A 22,735-nucleotide genomic window follows, 5' to 3' on the forward strand; every position below is an offset into this window, starting at 1 on the left:
TAATATTTTTGGCACTTTCAATTTTCAAAATTATACGCAACTCATTTAGTCTTTCTCTTTCTTGGTGCTTTCAATTTTTTTAAGTTTGACGCAACTCATTTAATCTTTCCTTTCTCAACATTTTTAATTTTTAAAAATTCCACTTTCATTTTGGCCTCATCGAATCTATATTTAAGGCCAAAATAGCTTATAATTAAAAAAAAAAACAATGGATTCTTGTTAGCATTCAAATGGCATTGTAAATTTGACCTGTTCAGTTCGGTTCTCAGAACTCAACTCTCTGCCATCTCGACTTCAGATATTTTATCATGTCATTTTGGAGGGTGAAGCTTTGTTGATATGCAAATTGTATATTAAGCTACAATATTAGATTAGATGTTTTAGTTTAGAATAGGGGAACATGTTCCAGCAAGTCACTGCTTCGTGAGACAGAATATGTGAATATAATACCAATTGAAACTGACAGCTAGAGAAACAACATTTGACAGAGCTAACAATACAGAGACGTTTTCCAGGGAGATTCTTTTGCTTCAAACCACATTAAAATCATATGCAAACAAATATATGAAAGCATTTTTCAGCATTGTTGATCTTTAAAAGAATTTTTGGAAAATCTATTATTAATGGAGATTTAGTATCTGTTTGTCAGAAGCTGAAACTATACTACTACTTCTATCTATGACTATTGTACTATCTTTTAATGTTGATGGTAGGGGTAGTGTAGTATCTACCGGATGCTAGACATTTACCTGTTATTACATATTCCAATTAAGAGATTTTTCAAGATTCTAACTGTCCATTTATATTTTACTTGCACTTGATTCACCGGGTATATTTGCCAGGGTGGTTTTGAAATTCTTTTTAATATGTCCGGTTGGTCCTATATAATTACTGGAATGATAGAGATCTTCCTAAGATTCAAATTTCTTTTCATACATAAGTATCTTGTCGTACATAAGACTTTTTTATTTCATTATCATTTCCTTTTCAGCTCTGTTTAACCCAGCATCATTGGAGATACTAACTTCTACTAAGGTTGCTTCTTTCTCCTTTTGATTCCATATCACTGTGTCATGTTTAAGCTCAGATCTTGCTTCTACACTCGATATTCAATATTTTACAGATGGTCCAGTGGAGATATTTACATACTCGATTATGTGGCCTTGTATAGCAGCCATTTCCTGTTCAGTAGAACCTTACAGCTGGATGTCAGGTGGCCCACACTCTCTACTTCCGTGTGGCAGAACCTGCACTTGTTGTCATTGCTGAGACTACTCATCTACTCATCTTCTTAAAAGCTCATCAAGCTTTGATCTTGAGCAGCCATTATAATCCTCTCCTGATCATAGTGAAGTGATCCTCTTTTTAACCAATCTATAGAGCCGTCCTTATCTATAGTTCTGGGTGAATTCATCCTGAAAATAATTGGCATGCTATTGGTTGGCCTTCCAGTGTTTTTTGCAATGGAAAGTCTTGGTGTATTTTGGCAATTCTTTTGGGCTATTGCTGTAGCAGGTTTGTTTTGCAATTCTGTCTCATTTGTAAAACAGTCTTGTCTGAAATGTTTCATAATGTTTGGATGCTGGAAACTTATCAGATGTCCGGTGCTAACATTAGTGGCACAATGTTGATGGTCAATTTCTGAGAGATCCATATCTCATGCTTTTCTGGGCAGATACAGAAACCAGTGTTACCCTAGGCTGTGTGTTATTCTGTATAATGTTGACATTTTCCTCATTTTAGTATCTAGTCTGTCTTTTTGTGGCCAGTCAGTAGTAACAAAGCTGTATGCTATCACAGGCGTGGCAACTCGATTTCCACTACAACAGGTTTTAGGAGGCATTAAAAAAAAAAAAAAAAAAAAGAAAATTCTTTCTCTCCACTTTTTTTTTTCTACAAAGGAGTCACCACTTATCAAAGCCTGGAGGCCACTTAAGGATAAGGGTTCATGAGTGTACAATAGTAAATGGGAAAATGTCAGTAATCGTTAGTGGTGGAAATTTGATAAATTGGATTACTTAAGGGGATGGCTTATCAAGAACTTGTTCATATTGGACTTGAAGACGACCATATTGTAGTCAGTAAGTAGGAAAACAGAAGGGAGTTACACAGACGTGCAGTTCTAAGAAAGTAGCTTTGTTCATGGAATCTATGTTTAGGTTTATGCACAGATAAAGATTGGGGGAAACTATTGAAAGTGGTTTCAGATAGACGAGTGTTTTTCATGAAAGTCAGGCTAGGGGGGACCACAGATAGGAGCTCAGATGAGCACTTGCCATGAAAATAATGATAAAGCAGGCATTTTTGAGGTTGGTTGTTGGCCGTATTGAGGATCTCTTCTTTCACCAAAGATCACTATTCAGTTGGGAGAACTCGTCACTAGAAAGGTTTGATTTGGAGTTATTTGCGGAAAAAACTGAATCACTTCAAAATAAATGGCAAAGAAGAAATGATTAATAAGTCACTGATAATCAGTTTCTTATATAAAAAAAGAAATTATTTGGTCAAATATTCTAATAGCATATGTATATATAAGCAATCACATACACAGTCCGTATACAACAAAATAAAATGAACAGTAAAATATTTCTCTCATTCTGGATAGCTAGAGTTTTTTCTCAGTTTAACACTTTTTTAAGTTCGTCTGGGCGAATTGGTTGGTTTGCAGACCCAATATGATTTCCACTCAGACTGTCACAGATCCCTCAGGATTTCTCTGCTGTCTGAAAACTTTATTGCTTTTTTTTTTTTTGTCTAGTTTTTGCTCGTTCCAACTTAATCCGTCTTCATTAACCTTTTCTTTCTTCTCTCCAAAACAAGAACAGTGATGAAACGATCTCCTCTGTCTTTTTTCTTTTTCAAAACAGAGAGAGTATAACCCAATTTTCCCTTCTCTTCCTACTTTATTTATATCTAACTCTTCTTTTTTTTTTTTTTTTTTTTTTACATAGGCATCACCACATTATCAAGGCCCAGAGGCCACTCAAGGATAAGGGTTAAAGAGTGTACAGTAGAAATTGGACAATATAGTAATCATTAGTAATGAAAATTTGGTAAATTTGATAACTTATTTGGAACGGCTCATCAAGAACTTATTTACTTTAGATTTGAACACAACCATATTGTAGTTAGCCGGAAAGCAGGAAAACGGAAGACAATTCCACAGGCGTGCAGTTCTAAGAAAGAAGCTTTGTTCATGGTATCTACGTTTAGGTTTAGGAACAGATAAAGAGTGGGGGGAATTATTGATAGTGTTTACAGCTAGACGAGTGTTTCTTGTGAAAGTTTTGTGAGGGGGGACCATAGATTGAAGCTCAGTCGAACACTTTCCATGAAAATAACGATACATCAGAGACAAACTTGCAACATCTCTTCTGTGAGATAGAGGTTGCAAGGAGGAGAAAAGGACATCTCCTACGAGGCTACGAAGTCTATTTTGAACTCTATCAAGGCAGGACAAGTCCTTTCTAGCAGCTCCTGCCCAGATGTGGCAACAGTATTCCATCCTTGGACGTACCTGGCTCTTATATAGATAGAGAATAGCATCAGCAGTGAGATATCAACCGGATCGATAGAAAGATCCCACCATTTTTCCAGTGGCCTTGGCAACAGATTTGATGTACGTGTTCCATTTAAGATCAGGAGTAATGGTCAAGCCCAGGAGCTTGTCAAAACTTGAGGCATCCTGAAGACGAGAGCCATTCATTTCAATTGATGCCAAATGTGGATTAGAATGTTGATGATGTCAAGAGAGAAGCTTGGTTTTAGATGCATTAAAAGTAACCAGCCACTCCTTTCCCCATTGTACTACGTGCTCAAGATCAGAGGAGAGAGAATTGGAGAGAACTTGGTCGTTTACTGTCTTAGATGTGGTACCATAAATGGTAGTGTCGTCAGCATAAATGTCTACAAATGATGTAAGGATGTGATTTGGAAGATCATTAATGTAGATCAGGAAAAGAGTTGGGCCCAGGATGGACCCCTGAGGGACACCGGCATTAATACTGTGAGCTTCTGATTTTTGCCCCCTCAACTACTACTCTTATGAACCTATCAGAAAGAAATGATTCAATAATTGAGAAGACTTTTCCAGCTATACCATAGCTAGCGATCTTATGAAGTAAACCTTTATGCCATACCCTATCAAAGGCTTTAGATATGTCAAGAGCAATTGCCCTAGAAAGATTGCCACCGTTGAGAGATTTGCTAATCCTATGCGATATAACTGTAAGCACATCTGCTGTAGATCTAGCAGAACGGAAACCATATTGAGTGTCACTAAGAAGGTTATTTTTGTTGAGATGGTTGATTACTTCTGTATTTAACACAGATTCTATCAACTTACTCATGACGCACAGGAGACTTATTGGCCTGTACTGAGAGGGGGATGAGCGATCACCTGAATTCTTAAATACAGGGCATACTGATGAGATTTTCCAGAGAGATGGGAAACTATTCTCCTTAAGACAACGTTTAAACAGTTTTGTAAGTATGGGCGCTAGTTCAGGTTGAAGTTTTTTGAGTACTATAATTGGAATACCGTCAGGGCCAGTTGCTTTACTGGAATCAAGGTTTTTGATTAGCTTGGCAACATCACGTACAGATATACGTATATCACATAGCGTGTTTTCTGATACAGGAGGAAATATTGGGGGTTGGCGGCCTTGGTCGCAAAGGGTAGAATTATCTGCAAAGTTCTTGACAAAGAGTTTGGCTTTGTCTGATGCTGACGAGATTACCTCAGGTCCATTGATAATAGTTGGGATGGAGCACACGCTTCTGTTCAGGATTCTGTTTGCTATTTGCTAAAACTGGTGGGAACCAAGCCGCTGCTCAGCTACTTTGGACTTAACAGATTGAGCATACAACTCTCTTGCGTTCCTTATTACTTTCTTACAATGGTTGCTGGCAGTCCTGAAAACGGCTTTAGTTTCCATACATCTATTACGTTTGAAGCAGTGGAAAAAGTGATTTCTGTGTGCAATGGCAGCAGCACATTCTGGAGAGAACCATGGCTGGCTGTTAGGTTTTTGCTGAAACTTTTTAGAGGGTATGAAATGGTCAATACCTACAATTAACCATTCAGTCAGGTCTAATACTATAGAGGACACATCCTTTTTAAACATGGAATGCAGAGGTAGATCAGATATAAATGTACGGAAGCTATCCCAGTCAGCCTTAGTGTATCGATATACTGTACGATGGAGAGGTACGTCTGGGGATTTATTACATTTCATTTTTATCTTAATTGATACAACAGAGTGGTCGGAAGATCCAAGAGGCGACAGAACAGAAACTGAACATAGTTCAGGGCAAGTTGTGAGAAAAAGGTCTAGTAGGCTCGCATACTGGCCGTCATTGTCGGGCACACGGGTGGGTTCCTGAACAATCTGAGTGAGGTCATAGGCAATGGAGAAATCATGACAGAACCTCCCCTCATCACCGGTCTTGTTTGAGTGGGTCAACCATTCGACGTTGTGAACATTGAAGTCTCCACATACGTGAATGTTAGCTGAAGGATAAGCAGATAGGACTTGGTCGATTTTCTCAGATATGCTTTGAAAGATAGTAACTCCGCTGTTGTGGGGCCGATAGAGAGTAAATATAAATGCAGTAGTGTGAGCTAAAGCAACCCGGAAGCACATATAGGGTAAGTTAGGATCTTCCCTGGAGATGTCCCTCCCACATGAAAAGCTATCTTTAATATAGGCACATATTCCATGCCCATGGCGATCTTGGGGGTCAGATTTAGAAGTTAAGTTAGAGTATCCTGTAATTGCAAACTCTTCTAGGGAAATAGCCTGTCCAATGCCAGTTTCACTTAAAAATAAAAGGTCTGGTTTAGTCTCCTGTAATTGGGTTTCAACCTCTGGAAGGTTAGAACGAAGACCCCTGATGTTGGAGAAGGAGACATGGTAGTAGGGGTCAACGTTGGAATTTGGAGAACCGGGTTTAATCGTGTATTTTTTCTTGAAACTTGTCATGATGAAATTTTGGAATTTGTGGACTAGGTCGTCAGATTTACTTAGAGCAGGACAGAGAGGGGAAACTAAGAGAGAAAAAGAAACAAAGAATTTTTTTTTTCTTTTTCTTAATTTGTTTTTCCCAGATTGACAATTCAATGCAAGACTCAATTCCATCAGCAATTGATCATAAATACATGTATTTAACCTCTACCTACCCTCTTTGCCAGCCAATATTTTTTCAACTTATTTTTCTGGGAATTAAAATGCTGCCACTTTTTTCTTCTTAGCCATAATTATGCATGAGTATTTTACCAGTAAAGTACTGGCAAGGTTATTCAACTTCATCTGGGATGAGAAAAAAAAAAAAAAAAAAAAAAAAAAACGCCACAAGTTTGAACTCGTACAACTTTGAAAAAAAAAAAAAAAAACAAGTTTGAGTAATGTTTTTAATAAATTGAATATGTATATTAAAATTCAAAATAAATCTTAATACTAGGCGAAGTTAGAGCAAATTTTGCACCCTTAAATGTTATATAACACTAACATATTCAAATAATGCCTCAATTTCACATGTTAACGACTTTTATTTAATCACAAAAGTTTTCTTCACCATTATTTTCCTGACTGTAATCCTCCCTTCTTCATCCCCCTGTATTCAACCCATACACACTCACTAATTAACCAATCATCTTTCACGCTTTACTCTTAACCTTACTGCCCGCCTACCCTAACACATACTTTCACTTTACATACTATGGGCATTACCATGTCTAATTCTTTAAATATTTAAATCTGACTCAGTTCTATAAATATTTGTTCTTGACAAAGTTTCATAAATGAAACGAAATATCAAAATCATAATTTTTTGGTTATTACCTTATTGCTATCCACACACACACACATTCTTTTTAACATTTCTTTAAAACAAGCCCTAACTTATTCAAATAAACATTTATTTAAAAAAAAAAAAAAATAAATAAAGCAGCAGATTTGAATGTAGAAAAAAATATTTTTTCTATTAATTTTCTAATCTATTAAATATGCTTACTATTCCTATTTGGTATTACACAGGAGTATCTTTACTTTCATGTTGGAATCGTTTTTCTAGCTTCAAATGGATACAGTATCTCCATTAATAATACAGGGTAGAACAATAAAATTGTCCCCCTAGAAAAGACAAGTCCATTTCCATTTGACGAAAACAGGTTTTCTTTTTTTTTTTTTTTTTTTGGAGACCATCTGATAGTTTGCCAGTTGTGTACAAATCCCAAGAGTGATAGGAGCCTTTCATCATGTCTGAAATTGACAGTGTTCAACAAGCCACTGTACAACTCATGGTTTCTACCTATCCAAGTTATGACAACACGACCATTGCCAGCACCATCGAAATGCAAATCAACGCTTAAGGACACAACTCAATGAAGTTTCCGGCCACTGTTATGATCTTAGTGTGGTTTCAAGTGAGAGCCACATCATGTTACCTCATGAACTTGGCTTGAAAATCAACACCAAAATGTACCTGGATGTGCTGAAAAGTGTGGTGATTCCCTGGTGCAATCAGGTGGCTGCCGACAGACCCTGGATGTGGCAGCAGTACTCGGCACCAGTCCACAAGTCCAAAGAGACCTAGGCTTGGCTTCAGAAGGAGTACTACGACTTTGTACCCTTCTCTCCTAACATGAACCAGCTGGACTACTTCATTTGGTCATGCATCAAGGACATCACCAACACCAACCTGATCGCTGCCATCCACCAAGTATTTATTGAGCTCCCGCTGGCACTTGTAGAAAAGACATGCTCCTAGTTCTGAACTTATACTGAGGCGGTAATTGAGGCTGAAGGTGGCAACATTAAATAGATGTCAGCTCTACTATATAATCAAGTTTCCTGAATTGATTTTTTCAATAAAGCTTTAGTGCTGTTTTCTTTAGAGTGATACTTTTATCGTTCCACCCTGTATGCATTATTTTTTTAAACTAAAATATAAAATCTTGAGCAGACAAGTTTTTTCTTTTTCAGTTGTTTTCTCTTTTGCAACTGTCTCCTTGATTTATATATATATATATATATATATATATATATATATATACATATACATACAGGGTGTCCGTAAAGTTACTATACAGTCTTACAAGTTACTATACAGACACCCTGTAATAAATATTAACTATTAATACAAATATAATACAATAAAACAATAAGACTGTATAGTAACTTTACGGACACCCTATATATATATATATATATATATATATATATATATATATATATATAAGTAAGTATGATTGTCTTTATCTCTATCAAAGGGCGTGTTGCGTTTACAATTATGAACACAGACGTCAATGTTAACGCGTGATTTCATCTTTCCTCTTTAGATTTGAAAGTTTTTTTCGATCAAGAAATTATTGAATTATATTTAAAAGATGCTGCTGAAAAATTGATTTTCAAGGGAAGTAACTATGTCTAACAAGAGTTTACTCCCTTGTTTTTAAAAATGGCTGACAACTATTTTTTTTTTTTTTTTTTAAATCAGATGAGGAATATTTTTGAAAAGATAAAAGTTAATGCCAATTTTGGGGGGTTCTAAACATGTACCAATCGACAAGACAAACTGACAAATCAGAATAAAATGTTTTTTCTTTTCATAGATGAAAGTAATCTTGAAAATATTTTATATTGATATTAAAAGTGGTGATTATCCTTGAAAAAGATGCAACCTTTAGTTCACACCACACAAGTTCAACTCAACTTTTAAAAACTTCTTCAGCTAATATACTTCTGACAGTTTTCGTTGCTTCATTATTTTCTTTTTCATCTTTTGCACTAATTGGTGAGTTGTTATTCGAGTTGATTCTGTGGAGGTCTCTTTGATCTTCTGTAAAACCATGTGTGCTACCTGGCTCGATAACTGCTGACCCAATGCTGTGTGCCTTGGTCTTCTCCATCTTCTCTTCTGATCGTGGTGATGTCTCTCACATTGGTGGCTTTTGAAAGGCATGCACAGACTCAACAAGTATAAAAATAAAATAAAACAAAACTCAAACTGACATTCTGCAAATATCAGTTGCACTCTGGGTGTGTATGTGTGTGTGTGATACCATCGAACGTTTGAACACTAAGGTTCACATTTATGTCTACTGTCAGGACTGTTTGTCAGTCGGTTTACCAATTCATTTCCTCATCCCATTTGAGCCACAACCTGCCTTTGATGGTGTCCGCAATCACCGTAAATTGTTGCAAAACTCATTGATACTCATAAAACTGCCTGTAAAACTAATTCTAAAACATTAATCTTCATTGACCTTTCTGAATTTTTGAGATGAGAATTGGTTATTTGTATTTCGATTCATCGGACTACCGTTCTCATCTTGAGTGTGATTTTCACGTTTCGGTCGATGTAACCTCTGACCTTCTTCAGGTGTATCTTGTCAAAGTCGGGAATGTTTCTGTCAAACTTGTGAATTTGGACAGACTTTCAAACGGAACGTTTTATTTACTTCACGGGGGTAGCATGCTCTTTTTTCATCAGCCATGATTGGATAGAGATCCTAAGTAATTAGCAATTGTATTTTAATTGGCGCCCACATCGAGAATTGAATCTTCAACTTTCAAGTGAATATCACTTTTACAATTGATTTTTCCAAGTACTCTAACCACTACGCCATGGGTCCTTGCGTTCAAATTCTCGAGTTCGACAAGATACACCTGAAGAAAGTCGGAGGTTACATCAACCGAAATGTTGTGAGAACAGTAGTCCAATGAATTCAAGTGATACAATTACTCTTCGTTGTTTGGTCCTTTTGTTCCCGTTACTGTCACACCTTGATTAACAATCCTATTCAACTTCTTTTGTGTATCTTTGTGAACAACTTCCTCTCCATTGTTATACTGATAAACTTATTTCCTCTTATTTTGTTACATATCTTCTTTTTAAATCCTAACACTGGAAGTAGATAACATTGATAATACGAGGGGGTGTTCCAAAAGTAATACCTCCTATTTTTTCTAGTTTGCTTGATCAGAGAGGATTGCAAATTGCATTGTTATGATGACTGAACTTGTGTATTCATGACCTGAAAGTTTTATCTCTGTGTTGCAGATATTGACAGTGTTAGATTCTAAGGACCTCTGCTATAGACATGCGTCATTGAATTCCTGGCAAAAGTGCATTGAGGATGGTGATAGAAAAATAAATTCTAAAGCAGAAAAAGTTGCTCGTTTTAATATCACTCTCGTCTTCGTAGCTCTTCAACTTTTTTTTTAGTAAAAAAAAAAAAAAAAAAAAAAAAAAAGATAGGTTTTACTTTTGGAACTACCCTGTTATCGTATTTTAAATCTTCTGCTTTCTTCAGTTTTTCTCTTTCAAATCAAAGCCTTCAATTATCTCTCTCATATGCTAAATACTGAAATTCTAGGAAAACCCGGAACAGTTTAATCACTGGCTTTTAAGCTATTGATGACAAACCTGGAAAATCTGACAAGATAATTTTATATATTAGATTGCTTCTTTTTGATCGTATGATAATACCTGTTACACTATTTAAAATAAGACTCATTCAGATGCAAAGAAAGTTTAATTTAATATATTTATACAATATTGTTTATGAAAGCAAAAAAAAAAAAAAAAAAAAAAAGAGATGAAGTAGAAATAAATTTATGAATCTTGTTTATTTTCCAATTTTTTTTTAAAACCACATAGTGGAAGATAGTCACATATTTTGGCATAAAAAATGTAGAATAAATTTGAAGTTTGTTTTAATTTTCCATCTGACTAGTCAAACTTAGTTTGAATGAAATTGATGTTGGAGTTGTCTGGTCAGCAACGTAAATCTCACAGCCATCTATCAAACCAAGTTCTACAAAAGAAATAAAAAAAAAGGTCATTGATTTAAGATTTGTAACTGACAAAAATTAGTGAGAAAAAATTAACATTGTTTTAAATTAACCAAAAAGAAAAATAGGAACATTAATATTTATTAAACTAAAATTAGCTAAACAAAAATTAAAAATGTATATATTTAATTAAAACTAATCAGAGGAATATTAAAAAAAAAAAATGCTTATTAAATACTGTAAATGTTATTTTATGAATTCATTTTGACAGAAGTGACCTTTTTGTTTTACTCAGTTTAACTGTAAAAGATATTTTAAAAATATACCTTTAATATTAAAAGATGCATTCAATTATATTTTCTTAAATTTTCTGAATAAAAAATATTTAAATCAAAAACGTTGAATGGAAGTCAAAGAGGATTTCAGAAACTTGCAGCTGGTATACAGTTAGACCTAGTAACAGAGTTTGGATGAAATATATATTATGTGAATATTCAAAAATTATTAATGATGATTATTTAATGTCCCCTTTTAAGAAAGAACATTGTAAGGGAAATATGGAAAACTTTTAGAGCAATATTTCAAATTTTCCTCTCCTTGATTAAATACTTTACAGAAAAAAAGCATATTACTAAGGAGCTACTGTGATAGCGGTCAGATTTAAGGGGTGGTAAGCCAGGTGAGAAGCTACACAGCAAGAGGTTTGTTCAGATAACATTTCAATTTCTGCATATTGGTACAGTCAGGGAAACCATGAGCAAGAAATGAATTCCAAATCCAAGTGGATCGCAAGAAGCTATCAGAATAGAAAATCTTCCAGTATTTAGAGACTGCTACAATGAAGGGGTGGGATTTTGTTGCTAGTTTGGGGTATTTTCATTTGTTGAAGAATCCCTTTGAAATGTTTGAATATAAGAGTCTAGGGATCTCCAAAGTTTTCAAACGAGGAGTCATATTTCTGACATTTTAGAGCTACATGGATCAAAAGAATAATAATAAAAAAATGACCTGGACAGGTTTTATACTGTTTTGTTCCTTAGCTTTGCTTTTTAGTGAAACTGGGTCTCCAAAACCTCATTCTTTTAATTATTTTCTGAACAAAAAGAAAAATCACACTATTTTCATACATTTCCTTTTTTTTTTTTTATTTAAAATTTTTCCTGAATATTTTTTTTGTTTTCCATAAGAGTTCCGTGGGTCAGATTAAAGACTTTCATGGGTCAGATTTAGCCCGCAGGCTGTAGTTTGGAGACCCCTGTATTAGGGTATGCACATCCATTCTTTCAATATAGTGATACCATCAAAATCTATTCTGTGCACATCTCCCTATACTGCCCAGATTTAATTAGTTTTCTTGTAAACTTGCATGCTGCCTCAACTAGTTTCCATCTACTAATGCAAGAACTTAATCCATTCTTTCAACATTGTCATACCATCAGAGCTTTCTGTTCTACACACATTGCCCTATCTAGATTTAATTTTGCTCAGAGTTCAGACCTAGGCCTGTTTTTAAGGCTCACATTATACATCCATTATATCATTCTCAAGCAACACATATCCTCAACTCTCATTGGCCAGATTTCAGTTCCATACATCACACATATCTGATAGATTCTTTCCGTGATTGAAAATGGTAATTCTCTCCTGGTTAGTAATGGCAGAAGTTCATATAACTTCCTCTATTCACTCCTAATTCCTCCAATCATATTAGCACCTGCGCCAACCTGTACTCTACTCAAGGTAACATAAACAACCTCAATAGCTTCATCATCCAGATAGATTTTTGTAACGAAGCCATTGACATGTATGTAGCAACAGTGGAATGACAAGTATGCAAATGACCAAGCTGTGATATAAAAATGGATGAAGGTGAAAAAGACAAAGAAAAAAAAAAGCACATGTCGGCACGAGATATACTTTTGACCACATGGCGGCATAATAGGGCTTTTAAGCAAGTGTCATTATGACAGGAACTTTTAAACAAGATGCAGAACTCGTTAGTTCTCCAAATTTTTAACAAAATTGTCATACGATTATGAAACATGGGGCAAGCTGCAGACATAGCAGAAACTTAATTGACCCCGAGAGGAAAAGCAGGGATGCGACTATATTGTCTTTGGCTAGGGACATATGTGTCAGTGGTTTGGTGTGAAAATAACTGGTAATAAATGCCCCCTTTTTTTTTTTTCAAAAAAAAAAAAAAAAAAAAAAAAAAAAAAGAAACGGCTTGTTGAATTTCTTTCCTTTGTTTCTTTGCAAAACTTTCGTATACATCTGGTCCAAGTTAAAATGTAATTAAGATTATTTGGAACCGTTAGAAAGGCTGTACAACATTACACTTTGTCCACATGTGAGTTTTCTTCCATCTCAATTGTCTTATACTTTTTGCATACAAATTGGTCATCATCTCAACCTTTTTAAAAACAGAAAATTAAATCAGAAATACATATTTGGATTCATCAGAATACTATTCTCATCTTGAGTGGCATTTTCACATTTCGGTCGATGTAACCTCCAACCTTTTTCTAGTGTATCTTGTTGAACTCATGAATATATGTCCAACTCAGAAATTTTGAACGGAATGGAACTATTATTTCATTTACAAGGACCCATGCCACAGTGGTTAGAGTACTTAGAAAAATCAATTGTAAAAGTGATATTCTCCTGAAGATTCAGTTCTCATTGTGGGCAACAATTAAAATTGCGAATTACTTAGGACCTCTATTCAGTCATGGCTGATGGAGCGAGAACATGCTACCCCCATAAAGTAAATAAAGGGTTCTCTGTTTGAAATTCTATCCAAATTAAGTTCAACAGAAACATTCCCGAGTTTGACAAGATATACCTGAAAAAGGTCGAAGGTTACCACTTGTGAAAATCACATTCAAGATGAGAACAGTAGTCCGATGAATCCAAATAATATGAATAACCAATCCTTATCTAAAAAATTCAGAAATGTAAATCAGAAATATTTTAATTAACTATGGCATAGGTGATAAAAGCATTTACAATTACTTGGTGATAGGAGTTAACTTGTACTTGAAACAGCATTCACTAGGGTAGAGCGAGCCGACACTATCGATTCATATTACTGTGTTCCTTACAAAGGCCGACCAAGCCTGATGATTTGAAGTCAACGATTGGATGATTTCTCAACACTTGCTGTTTCAATGACGACCTCCAGGTTGGGAGATCCAGATTGGACTCCAAATCAACCTTAATCATCACTAGGGCTATGACAGCAGCATATTCTTTTCATTGTTTTGACTCTCGAGTATATATCCGACACAGACAGTTAATCAACCGAGAACCACATCGCTCTATATAAAAGCATATAAGATATCAACAGATACACACTCGAGAGTCAAAACAATGAAAAGAATATGCTGTTGTCCTAGTCCTAATCATCACTGAAGTTTTTCATTATCCACCACATTACTTTTTCCAATCTGTAGAGGAGCTGAGGAAGTTGTTCACAAAAGAGTTGTTTGTTTATTGAAACATAAGCTTGAAATATCCTGAAGCAGCAGAATAAGAATAGTTTACACCCGGAGATTTAAAAATTGTCTAAAGGTTACAGAGTACAAAACGTCTCTAAAAACTGTTAGACCAGCCAAAATATTTGGATGGTAACAAAAGTGTGGGCGCCCGTCTTGCTATAAATAATGTAGGTCTAAAACAACAAAAAAAGAAAAACGTTGACTTACCAGTTAGTGACTTGTTGAGATTTTCTCGAGTTTTTTCTTCAATCGATTTTACCGTTTTCATATAAAGAGTTTTGCTTTTTCCATTTATCAATGATGTAATGGCTGGGGACTTCATTTGGCTACAAATAATAAACGAAACAAAGTAAATAAATTCAGCATAATGTGAGTGAAGTATCGTTGAATAGTCACTCTCAGCTAACAGCGAAATACTTAAACTTCATAGTAAGAAAAAAAGATTTATTCAGTTTTTAAAAAATTTTACATTTTTTTTTTTGGTAATATTATTCTATCAATTTTCATCTTTTAAAATTCATAAAAAAATATCCAATTAAAAAAATCCTTTAGAGATATGGGAGATTAAAACTCGATTATTGGCATCATAAAAACTACCACCTTAGAAATATGTACTCTGCCTATTCCTCTTGTGTCAACCAATCACATTTCTATTTGGGTATAATCAAACTAAAAAAAAACACCATAACTTTAACAGTATACAGATTACACCTATCTTCAACTTCAATAGACGTACACAACTTCTATCCTTTTACATAACTTGCTGCATGTTGCTATTTTTTGCCAATGAATTTGGTTTGAAGTCAAAACTAGAAAAGCTTGTTTTTTTAATCTGTTCACTTTGACCTTTTTTTTTTTAAAGTCTCCACATATGTAATTGTTTGACTGTTTGCAAACGTCTACATTCTGTTTTAAAGAAAAATCTTATTTCTTGTTTTGCACATCTGCCAGTGCATTTGGTGCAAGTCCATTAACCTGAGCATTGCCTTCAACATGCATTTCATAAGACTAGACTATGACGATCCTGAAGGAGAAATATTGCATTCATTTTTATCTTAAAAATTTTATTCTAGTAGTAATAGAATTATTATAATTATACTTTGAAAAGAAATTCATTAATTATTCTTTTTATTCTAACCCAAGTTAAAAGTTGCTTTTCATGAGTTAATAATTTCAGTAACAGATCAATTTTTTTTCATCAAAAAGAATGAAAAGTCAAACAGAAAGTAGATAAGAAAACAAAGGAAAAAAAAAAGCAAAGAAAAAATGTCGAAACATCAATGCGTCGAAACATCAATGCGTCGAAACATCAATGCGTCGAAACATCAATGCGTCGAAACATCAATGCGTCGAAACATCAAAGCGTCGAAACATCAAAGCGTCGAAAAATCGTTATATTGTCAGCCCTCATCGTTGTTAAACATGCCCAACAAGACACTGTCATCATCCAACTTTGTTGCGATCAATTGTTTCTGTTGTCGTTAACTCATAGCCACTCCCCAAGGTGTCCGCAAACCAAATCTAAATATATCTACAGGTTGTTTGATCCCTCCATTAGTCACTGCCACACTGACAACAATCCCATGCAAAGTTTCTTTTGCCTATCTTCCTACCTACTGAGAAATCCTATTTCTTTTGTTACCTACTAAGCTACTTCCATTTCTTTTGTTATATTATAACAGTGTATATAAGTGTGTGGAAAGTATCAGCAGCAGTGAAGTATGGCCAGCATGCAAAGAGATCAGCAGCAGCAGAAAATATTGCATATGCAAATTAAAAAAATGTGTGCAAGAAGAGGAAGGAAAAAAAGAGAAAAAACTGCAACACATGCTCAGGAGAAACAAAGTCAGCATCGAGGAGAACAGACGTAAAAAGTGAAGGTGACTAATAGCTGGCTTCGGTATAGTATGGGGTTGGAAGGAGGAGAAACATGACCAAGTTAAAATGGACATGTGGCAGTAAGAGATTTTAAGTGTTGCCGAGAGTAACGGTAATAAATGCTTTCGTTAAAAAAGTGTCGACCCGGTTTTTATTTATTTCTATTCCTATTTCATTTGTTTGTCCATTTACAATGTAACAACCACATTACATTACATTTATTTTGGATGCTACAAACGAACCTTTTAACATAAAAGGGTCAATATGAAAAGAAAAGAAAAATAAACACTACCATGGAAAAATACAGTCACAAAAGAGGGGTGAAAAGAAAAGCCAGCAGAGAGTGGAAAACTTGGAGAAAAAAAAAAAAAAAAAAAAAAAAAGAAAAGGATATTGCAGTCGGTGAGTCACTTGTTAACTTTTTTTTTTTTTTGTCTGCTCACTTTCGAATTCTCTTTTGTCCTGTCAGTCCTATTTTCTTGCTATATGGGGACCGTGGTTGTTTTAGTCTTAAATACTAATGTTCTAGTCTTACAAGTTGGTTACACATTAGTGATATTGTTTCATTCTCATTTTAACATAGCAAATACCTTGTTTTGTTTTAGAAAGAAATTTGGAATAAACCATTTTGAGTGGAACATATTTTTATAAGTTTGTGTTTGGATTTTTAAGTAGTATTTGTAGTTTTATTATTATGAATTACTAAAGTTTTAAAATTGAAAAAACTTGGCTGGATCTTTTGCAAGACTGTAATAAATGTTTAAACAATTATAACGCATGTAAAAGTAAAAATACATACTAAAGTAAAAACAAGTGAAGCATGCATGGTCCCCTGTGAGTGCATAGTGAACGAGGCATAAAAAATGACTAAGTTCAGCATTGCCCCCCCCCTCCATTTAGCCCCAAAAGTTCCCAGGGGATGTCAAATCCTGGTGAAAATGAACAAACTGTGCAGTTTTAGGCCTTAACACGTGTAAATTTGAGTTCTGCACCATGCAAAAAAAAAAAAAAGAAATAACTAAGTCCATCGTTTGCTCCCCCCTCTCTCATTTAGGCCCAAAAGTTCCCATGACCTTAACATATTTAAATTCGAGTTCATCACCATGCAAAACTGCTAAATAGACATACACAGACCATTTTGGACAAATATGGTAAAATAGTCCCAAAAATGGAGTGTTTTATTAGTTCTAAAAGAGCCTCTGGAGCGCACCCAAGAGTTATCGCAAAGTATAGGCAAACAAAATTATATAGAAATCAGTTACAACTTTTCAGAAAGTTTTATAAAAATCCAAGGCATCAATGTTTTTTTTCATAAACACAAAAGTGTCAATTTTAGCCATTTTTACCTGAAAGGCATCCCTAGGTGGGCAACTAGAGTTTTCCTGGAAAATCTGTTCTGTTCTGTTACTTTTTTTTTTTTTTTTTTTTTTTACTTATGTTTAATGTTTGTGAAAAATTCCAAAAATTCCAAGGTGTAATTATTGAGAAAAAAGTGCAGACAGACAAACGGATGAACGGACAAGGATGAATTTACAGGTCCACCCTCCTTTTGTCGGAGGGACCAAAAAAGTATGTACTAAAAAAAAAAAAAATAAATAAATAAAATGCAAATAAATTTGACTTTATTCTATAAAGAGTGGTTGTTTTAAGCTTATCAGTGGTTTATAATTGACTATTAATCTTGCCATTGTGAAAAATTATTAAATATGAAGACATTGTATAGAGTTACTTATAAATAATTTTATTTTATTTGGAAGGTTTTTCAGGATGTCTGGTGCTTTTATTTGTCAGTATTTGTCGATGTGGATTCAGATGAATATGGAACACTGAAATATTAAAATGTTAAGTAGTTTTAATTTTGAAATAAAAGCAAACAAAGCTATGTGATGGTCAGGTAGAACACTTGACATGGTGGAAATTATTCTTTGAAACTGAAATGCTTCATGATGATGAAGCACAGCACCTTGCATTACCACTGTGGTAGAAAGATAAACATTTGAGGTGCACACAGTCTTTGGTTATAGAAATGGACCTGTTAATAGCGACAATTTTTTTTTCTGTAGACGGTCCAAAATTTGCCGTCAGAATTTGGACAACAGATATCTTCCTGGGTATACTAAAATGGACAGGTGACAGCGAGAGACATTTTTTTAAGCGGTGCAGATAATAACGGTAATAAAGACTTTCATTAAAAAAAAAAAGTGCTGACCCATATTTTTATTTATTTCTATTCCTGTTTCATTTGTTTGTCCATTTGCGACGTAACAGCTACAATATTTTCTTTTTCTTTTTTCTACTTCCTAGCACTTGGGGGAGTGAGGAGGAGGGTTAACTATAGCATCACAGTAAAAGAATTAAAATAAAAAGCAAATTTGAATACTTACTAAGATGCACTTTCCATAAGATAATTAATGATATCTCGTAATTTGTTTTCTGATTTAAAATGCAGCGTTTGTGGAATTTGGCTGCAGGCGATACAATCATCCTGAAAGAGAAATCCACCGATTAGGAAATTGGAAAACGATGGTTGGAAACGGTTTTAAGTTATTAATGTTTTGTACTGTTATTTTGTGTTCTAAAAATGTAGGAATTGTTACTACTGCCAACAAGGTTATATTTTTCAATTTTGTTTGTTTGTCTAGTGTTCACATAGCTTAACCAATTGTCATCAAACTTGGTTAAAATATTGCTCAGGATTGGATTTAATTTTAGGATTAGGTCAAAGATCAAAACCATGGAAAAGATGAAAGTCACTTTTAGTGATAAATTTTTTTTTTTTTTTTTTCATTGTACTCTCTTCACTACTTGGTGCATATTGTAGCCAATGAAGTCACACATTGTATATGATACTGACCTATAACCTTGAAAAGTTTTATCATAGTCCAAATTTTGACAGAATGTCAGCTTCTGATTTTTCTAAATTTGCTGTACGGATCTGATGCTTTTTAATAACCACCATACAAAATTTCAGCAATATCAGATAAATAGTGTTATCAATGTTTCCATGACATAACTTTACAGAAAAGTAAGGCCCATCATTATGTTTTCAGGTGGAAATATACAAGCACCTGCTTAGGAAAAAACAACAAACTTTATCAATTATCAAAAAGAAGATAAGTTACAAGTATGATATTTGAAAAGTAATTTTTGGCAAAAGGTTACACAGGTGTAATTAAAGTCAGAATTCAGTTAAATGACAATGGCCGAATAAAACAACGCTTTTGGAGTGTGGCTGGAGTGACAATGACATCTCATTTTAGGTGGTCACAAATGGTTATATAATAACAACCAAAAAGGATATCATTGTTGATTGATAATTTGGGCCTGATAAGAATCAACCCGTCGAATTCTGTGCGTGCATCTCCCTCCTAACCAACCGATAAAGATATATTTTCATATATAAGCGTCACCATCATTGTTTTAAACACACCAGAAATACAACATGCTGAATATTTATGTTTATATTAAGTGATTCAGTTTTGCAAATCATCATAACAGATTAGTTGCAGTAAAAATTCTTAGGAATTTTGGATTGAGAAAAACATTAATAAATGTACGGAGAAAAGATAGCTGAAAACTACAATTTCTAGCCAGAATAAACTGTCACTTCCATAATCAATTCAAATGAAATTTATTATTTCTTTTAGCATCATCAGTCAGCATTTTCTATGAAGCGATTAATGTTATTTTTTTCTAACCTTAAGTCTTTCAGACTTTTTTCTTTTTTTTTCAGAATATTAACTGTTCAGAGAAAAACAGATTCTTACAACAATGTAATTTAATAAAAAAAAATAATTCATAATTTTGTTTTTAAGCAAACCTTTTTCTCCGCCTCAAAAGAGTATGTATAGATTCCATCGGTGTCACTGAAGTTCATGTAATTGTTGAGAGGTGCACAGCAACTAAAAGAAAAAGAAACTTGTCAAATATTATGAAATGGCATAATGGATAAAGTACTTGGTAAAATTCAGTTGTAAAATTACACTTTTCTGGGGGTTTAAGATTCAATCCTCAGTGCAGGCGATGCCCAAAATACAATTGTGAATGACTTAGGTGTTCTATCCAGTTATAGCTGTCAAAGGGACAAGAGCATGCAACCTTGGTGGTTTCATCTGAAATTTCATGCAGATTCCTGATTTTGACAAGATAGACCTGAAGGTTGGAGGTTACATCGATCAAAACGAAAATAGCACTCAAAATGAGAACAGTAGTCCGAAAAATCCAAATTATATGAATCTTTAAAGATTAATGACTTATGGATGAAAAAAAACACCATGACACTATATGGAAAGAACAAGTTAAAACTGTATAGTAACAGTTCGACCACACTTAAAATTCACATCAGTCTGGAATCCCTCACCTCTACCTCAACTTGCTAAGAGCATTAACTATCTGTAAACCATTCAAAGATGAGCAACCAAGTGAATACCCTTCATCAGACACCTATACTCTGAATGCCTTGCTTCCCTCGGTTTAAATTAATTTAAGTTCCAATGTCTAGCAATGTCCTTAGTAAACGCCCATAAAATTATTAACTATCTTGCCAACAACAACCCGGAGCACCTTTTTGATCTCCATGTGTCTAACACATGTGGACATACCTACAAAGTCAGAAAACAACACCGCACTTCCCATGACTTATGGAAATATTTTTTTCGCACTAAGAATTGCTGAAGCATAGAACTGCCTGCATCAGCTGTCGCTTTTAAACTTTTATGTTTCCTTGAAATTCACCAAAATTACACTTGCTGCCCCTCCCCCTTCATACACATGCACACATTAGTGGTAGTTCACGTGAGCACTGCACATGATGATTTCATTAGTTTCCAAAACATATTCAATTTATACTTTATGCAACAAAAATGCTATTTCTAACTGAAACATGATAAATTAACTAAGCCTCTTATAAGACATTGTTTTAAATTCCAGTTTTATATCCATAAAAAGAACACTAAAATTCCTAGATACAGCGCTTTCAAAGATCTTATCTAACAGGTCCTCAATATCACTGGCTTCTCATCAATCTACAAACCAATTCACTCCCCCCAAGCGGGGATAACAAATGCCCCAATGATTTGACAGTATTCCCCTTATACAGCAAGTCACTAATATGAGTATATATATCATCATACCATGCATGTAGCATATGATTCTGGGGGCCTTATGAGTTGTAATTTGTGTTGATACTTTTGCATCTTCGTCATTAATGGAATTGATGAAAAACTAAGACATATAGCAGCATCAACAGAGGACTGCAAGCGAACCAACTAAGATAAGTGGAACAATTCATTCTACCTTGCAAGATTTGCTAAACCACCCTGATCTATTAATGATATGCCACACCAGGGAATATCACAAATTGACTTGGCTCTACAAGCACCTGTCTATCGCCATTATTTAATGGAAAGTCTTAAGCCTATTCTCAACCTATTAAGCCAGCAGGACATCCGATGTAATTTCCTAATGTTCTGAATATAGGATTTAAAAAATTTGATGGTTGAAAAAAAAAAAAAAAAAAAAAAAAAAAAAAAAAAGATATCTAATATTTTGTCAAATGTTGAATCATGCATTTTTAAAAAAATCTTTTTACTTACATTCACTTCAAATAAAGCAGTTGCCACCGAGACGAAAGGGGGTACTATGAATTAGAAGCAATACCTACAGGGGCATCCTAAGTGGGGAATGTAGAGAGATGTTTGTTCACATTTCATTTAAACTTCTGCATGCTAGTAATCAAGGAAACAGGGGTTAGAGAGAAAATTCTAAAGTTTAGCCAGATACTTTTGCAGTTAGTGAACCGGATTTCTGTAAATGTTCGCTCAGGCTAGCCTAGCAGTTGATATAGACTGTAAGTATATGCCAAACATTGATCAAGTTGATTAACCAATGAAAATCTAAGCAGACAACTTTTAATAAATTGGAGGAAAAAAAAATTTAGTTTTTATCAGTTTAACAAATGGAAGACAAACATGAATTTATCAGCTTTAGATAAAATGTTACATAAAATAGACATTTCCAAAATCATTAAAATAATTTACTTGTGGTCACATAACATGGCAATGACAAAAACATCTGCAGAGAGAATGTTGTAATACGGTTGGAACACTCTCACCGACTGGAGAAATTTTATGAGATATTTCCCAGGATTATTTCCTTAGGAATCCCCAGAAGATCGGCAACCCAAAACACATGGTGGAAATTGATGAATCTGTTTAAAAGAAGAAAACTTGGAAAACTCCTCAAACCACTCTAGATCTGTGAAAGATATGACCTCATTGAGAGGGAAAGTATTTTGGTGACTGTACCAAACCATAATGCTGAAACCTTCCTTCATATAGTAAAGAAATACATTCTGCCACCGGAAACCACGGTAGTATCTGATTGTTGAAAAGCCTACAGCAATGGCGAACTACAACCTGAATTTTGTAGACCCTATGATGAACGCTCCATCAAAAAATATTACTAAAGAAATATTGTATCTTCTCTTCTGCAAAAAAAAAAAAAAATAACAAAAAACATTTTTATAAAAAAAAAGAATCCCCTCAAAAGATCTTTCTT

General features: G+C 34.3%; 1 protein-coding gene across 3 annotated transcripts in view; it reads right to left on the bottom strand.

Moving 5' to 3' along the window:
* Positions 1-10,615: 10,615 nt before the first annotated feature.
* Positions 10,616-22,735, bottom strand: part of LOC145293897 (NEDD8-activating enzyme E1 catalytic subunit-like) — a 195,708-nt gene continuing 183,588 nt past the window's right edge. For all 3 annotated transcript variants that reach the window (XM_080140674.1, XM_080140673.1, XM_080140672.1), the window contains exons 13-16: positions 19,998-20,079; positions 18,562-18,662; positions 14,507-14,625; positions 10,616-10,822 (exon numbers count right to left, since the gene is read on the bottom strand). In XM_080140674.1, coding sequence (XP_079996800.1) covers positions 10,722-10,822; positions 14,507-14,625; positions 18,562-18,662; positions 19,998-20,079 — 403 coding nt within the window. In that variant the 3' untranslated portion in view covers positions 10,616-10,721. The remainder of the gene's footprint in view (positions 10,823-14,506; positions 14,626-18,561; positions 18,663-19,997; positions 20,080-22,735) is intronic.

Source organism: Euprymna scolopes, chromosome 15 (genome assembly GCF_053919585.1).
Source record: "Euprymna scolopes isolate OS-2025 chromosome 15, ASM5391958v1, whole genome shotgun sequence".
In the NCBI taxonomy this organism is placed as follows: Eukaryota; Metazoa; Mollusca; class Cephalopoda; order Sepiida; family Sepiolidae; genus Euprymna; species Euprymna scolopes.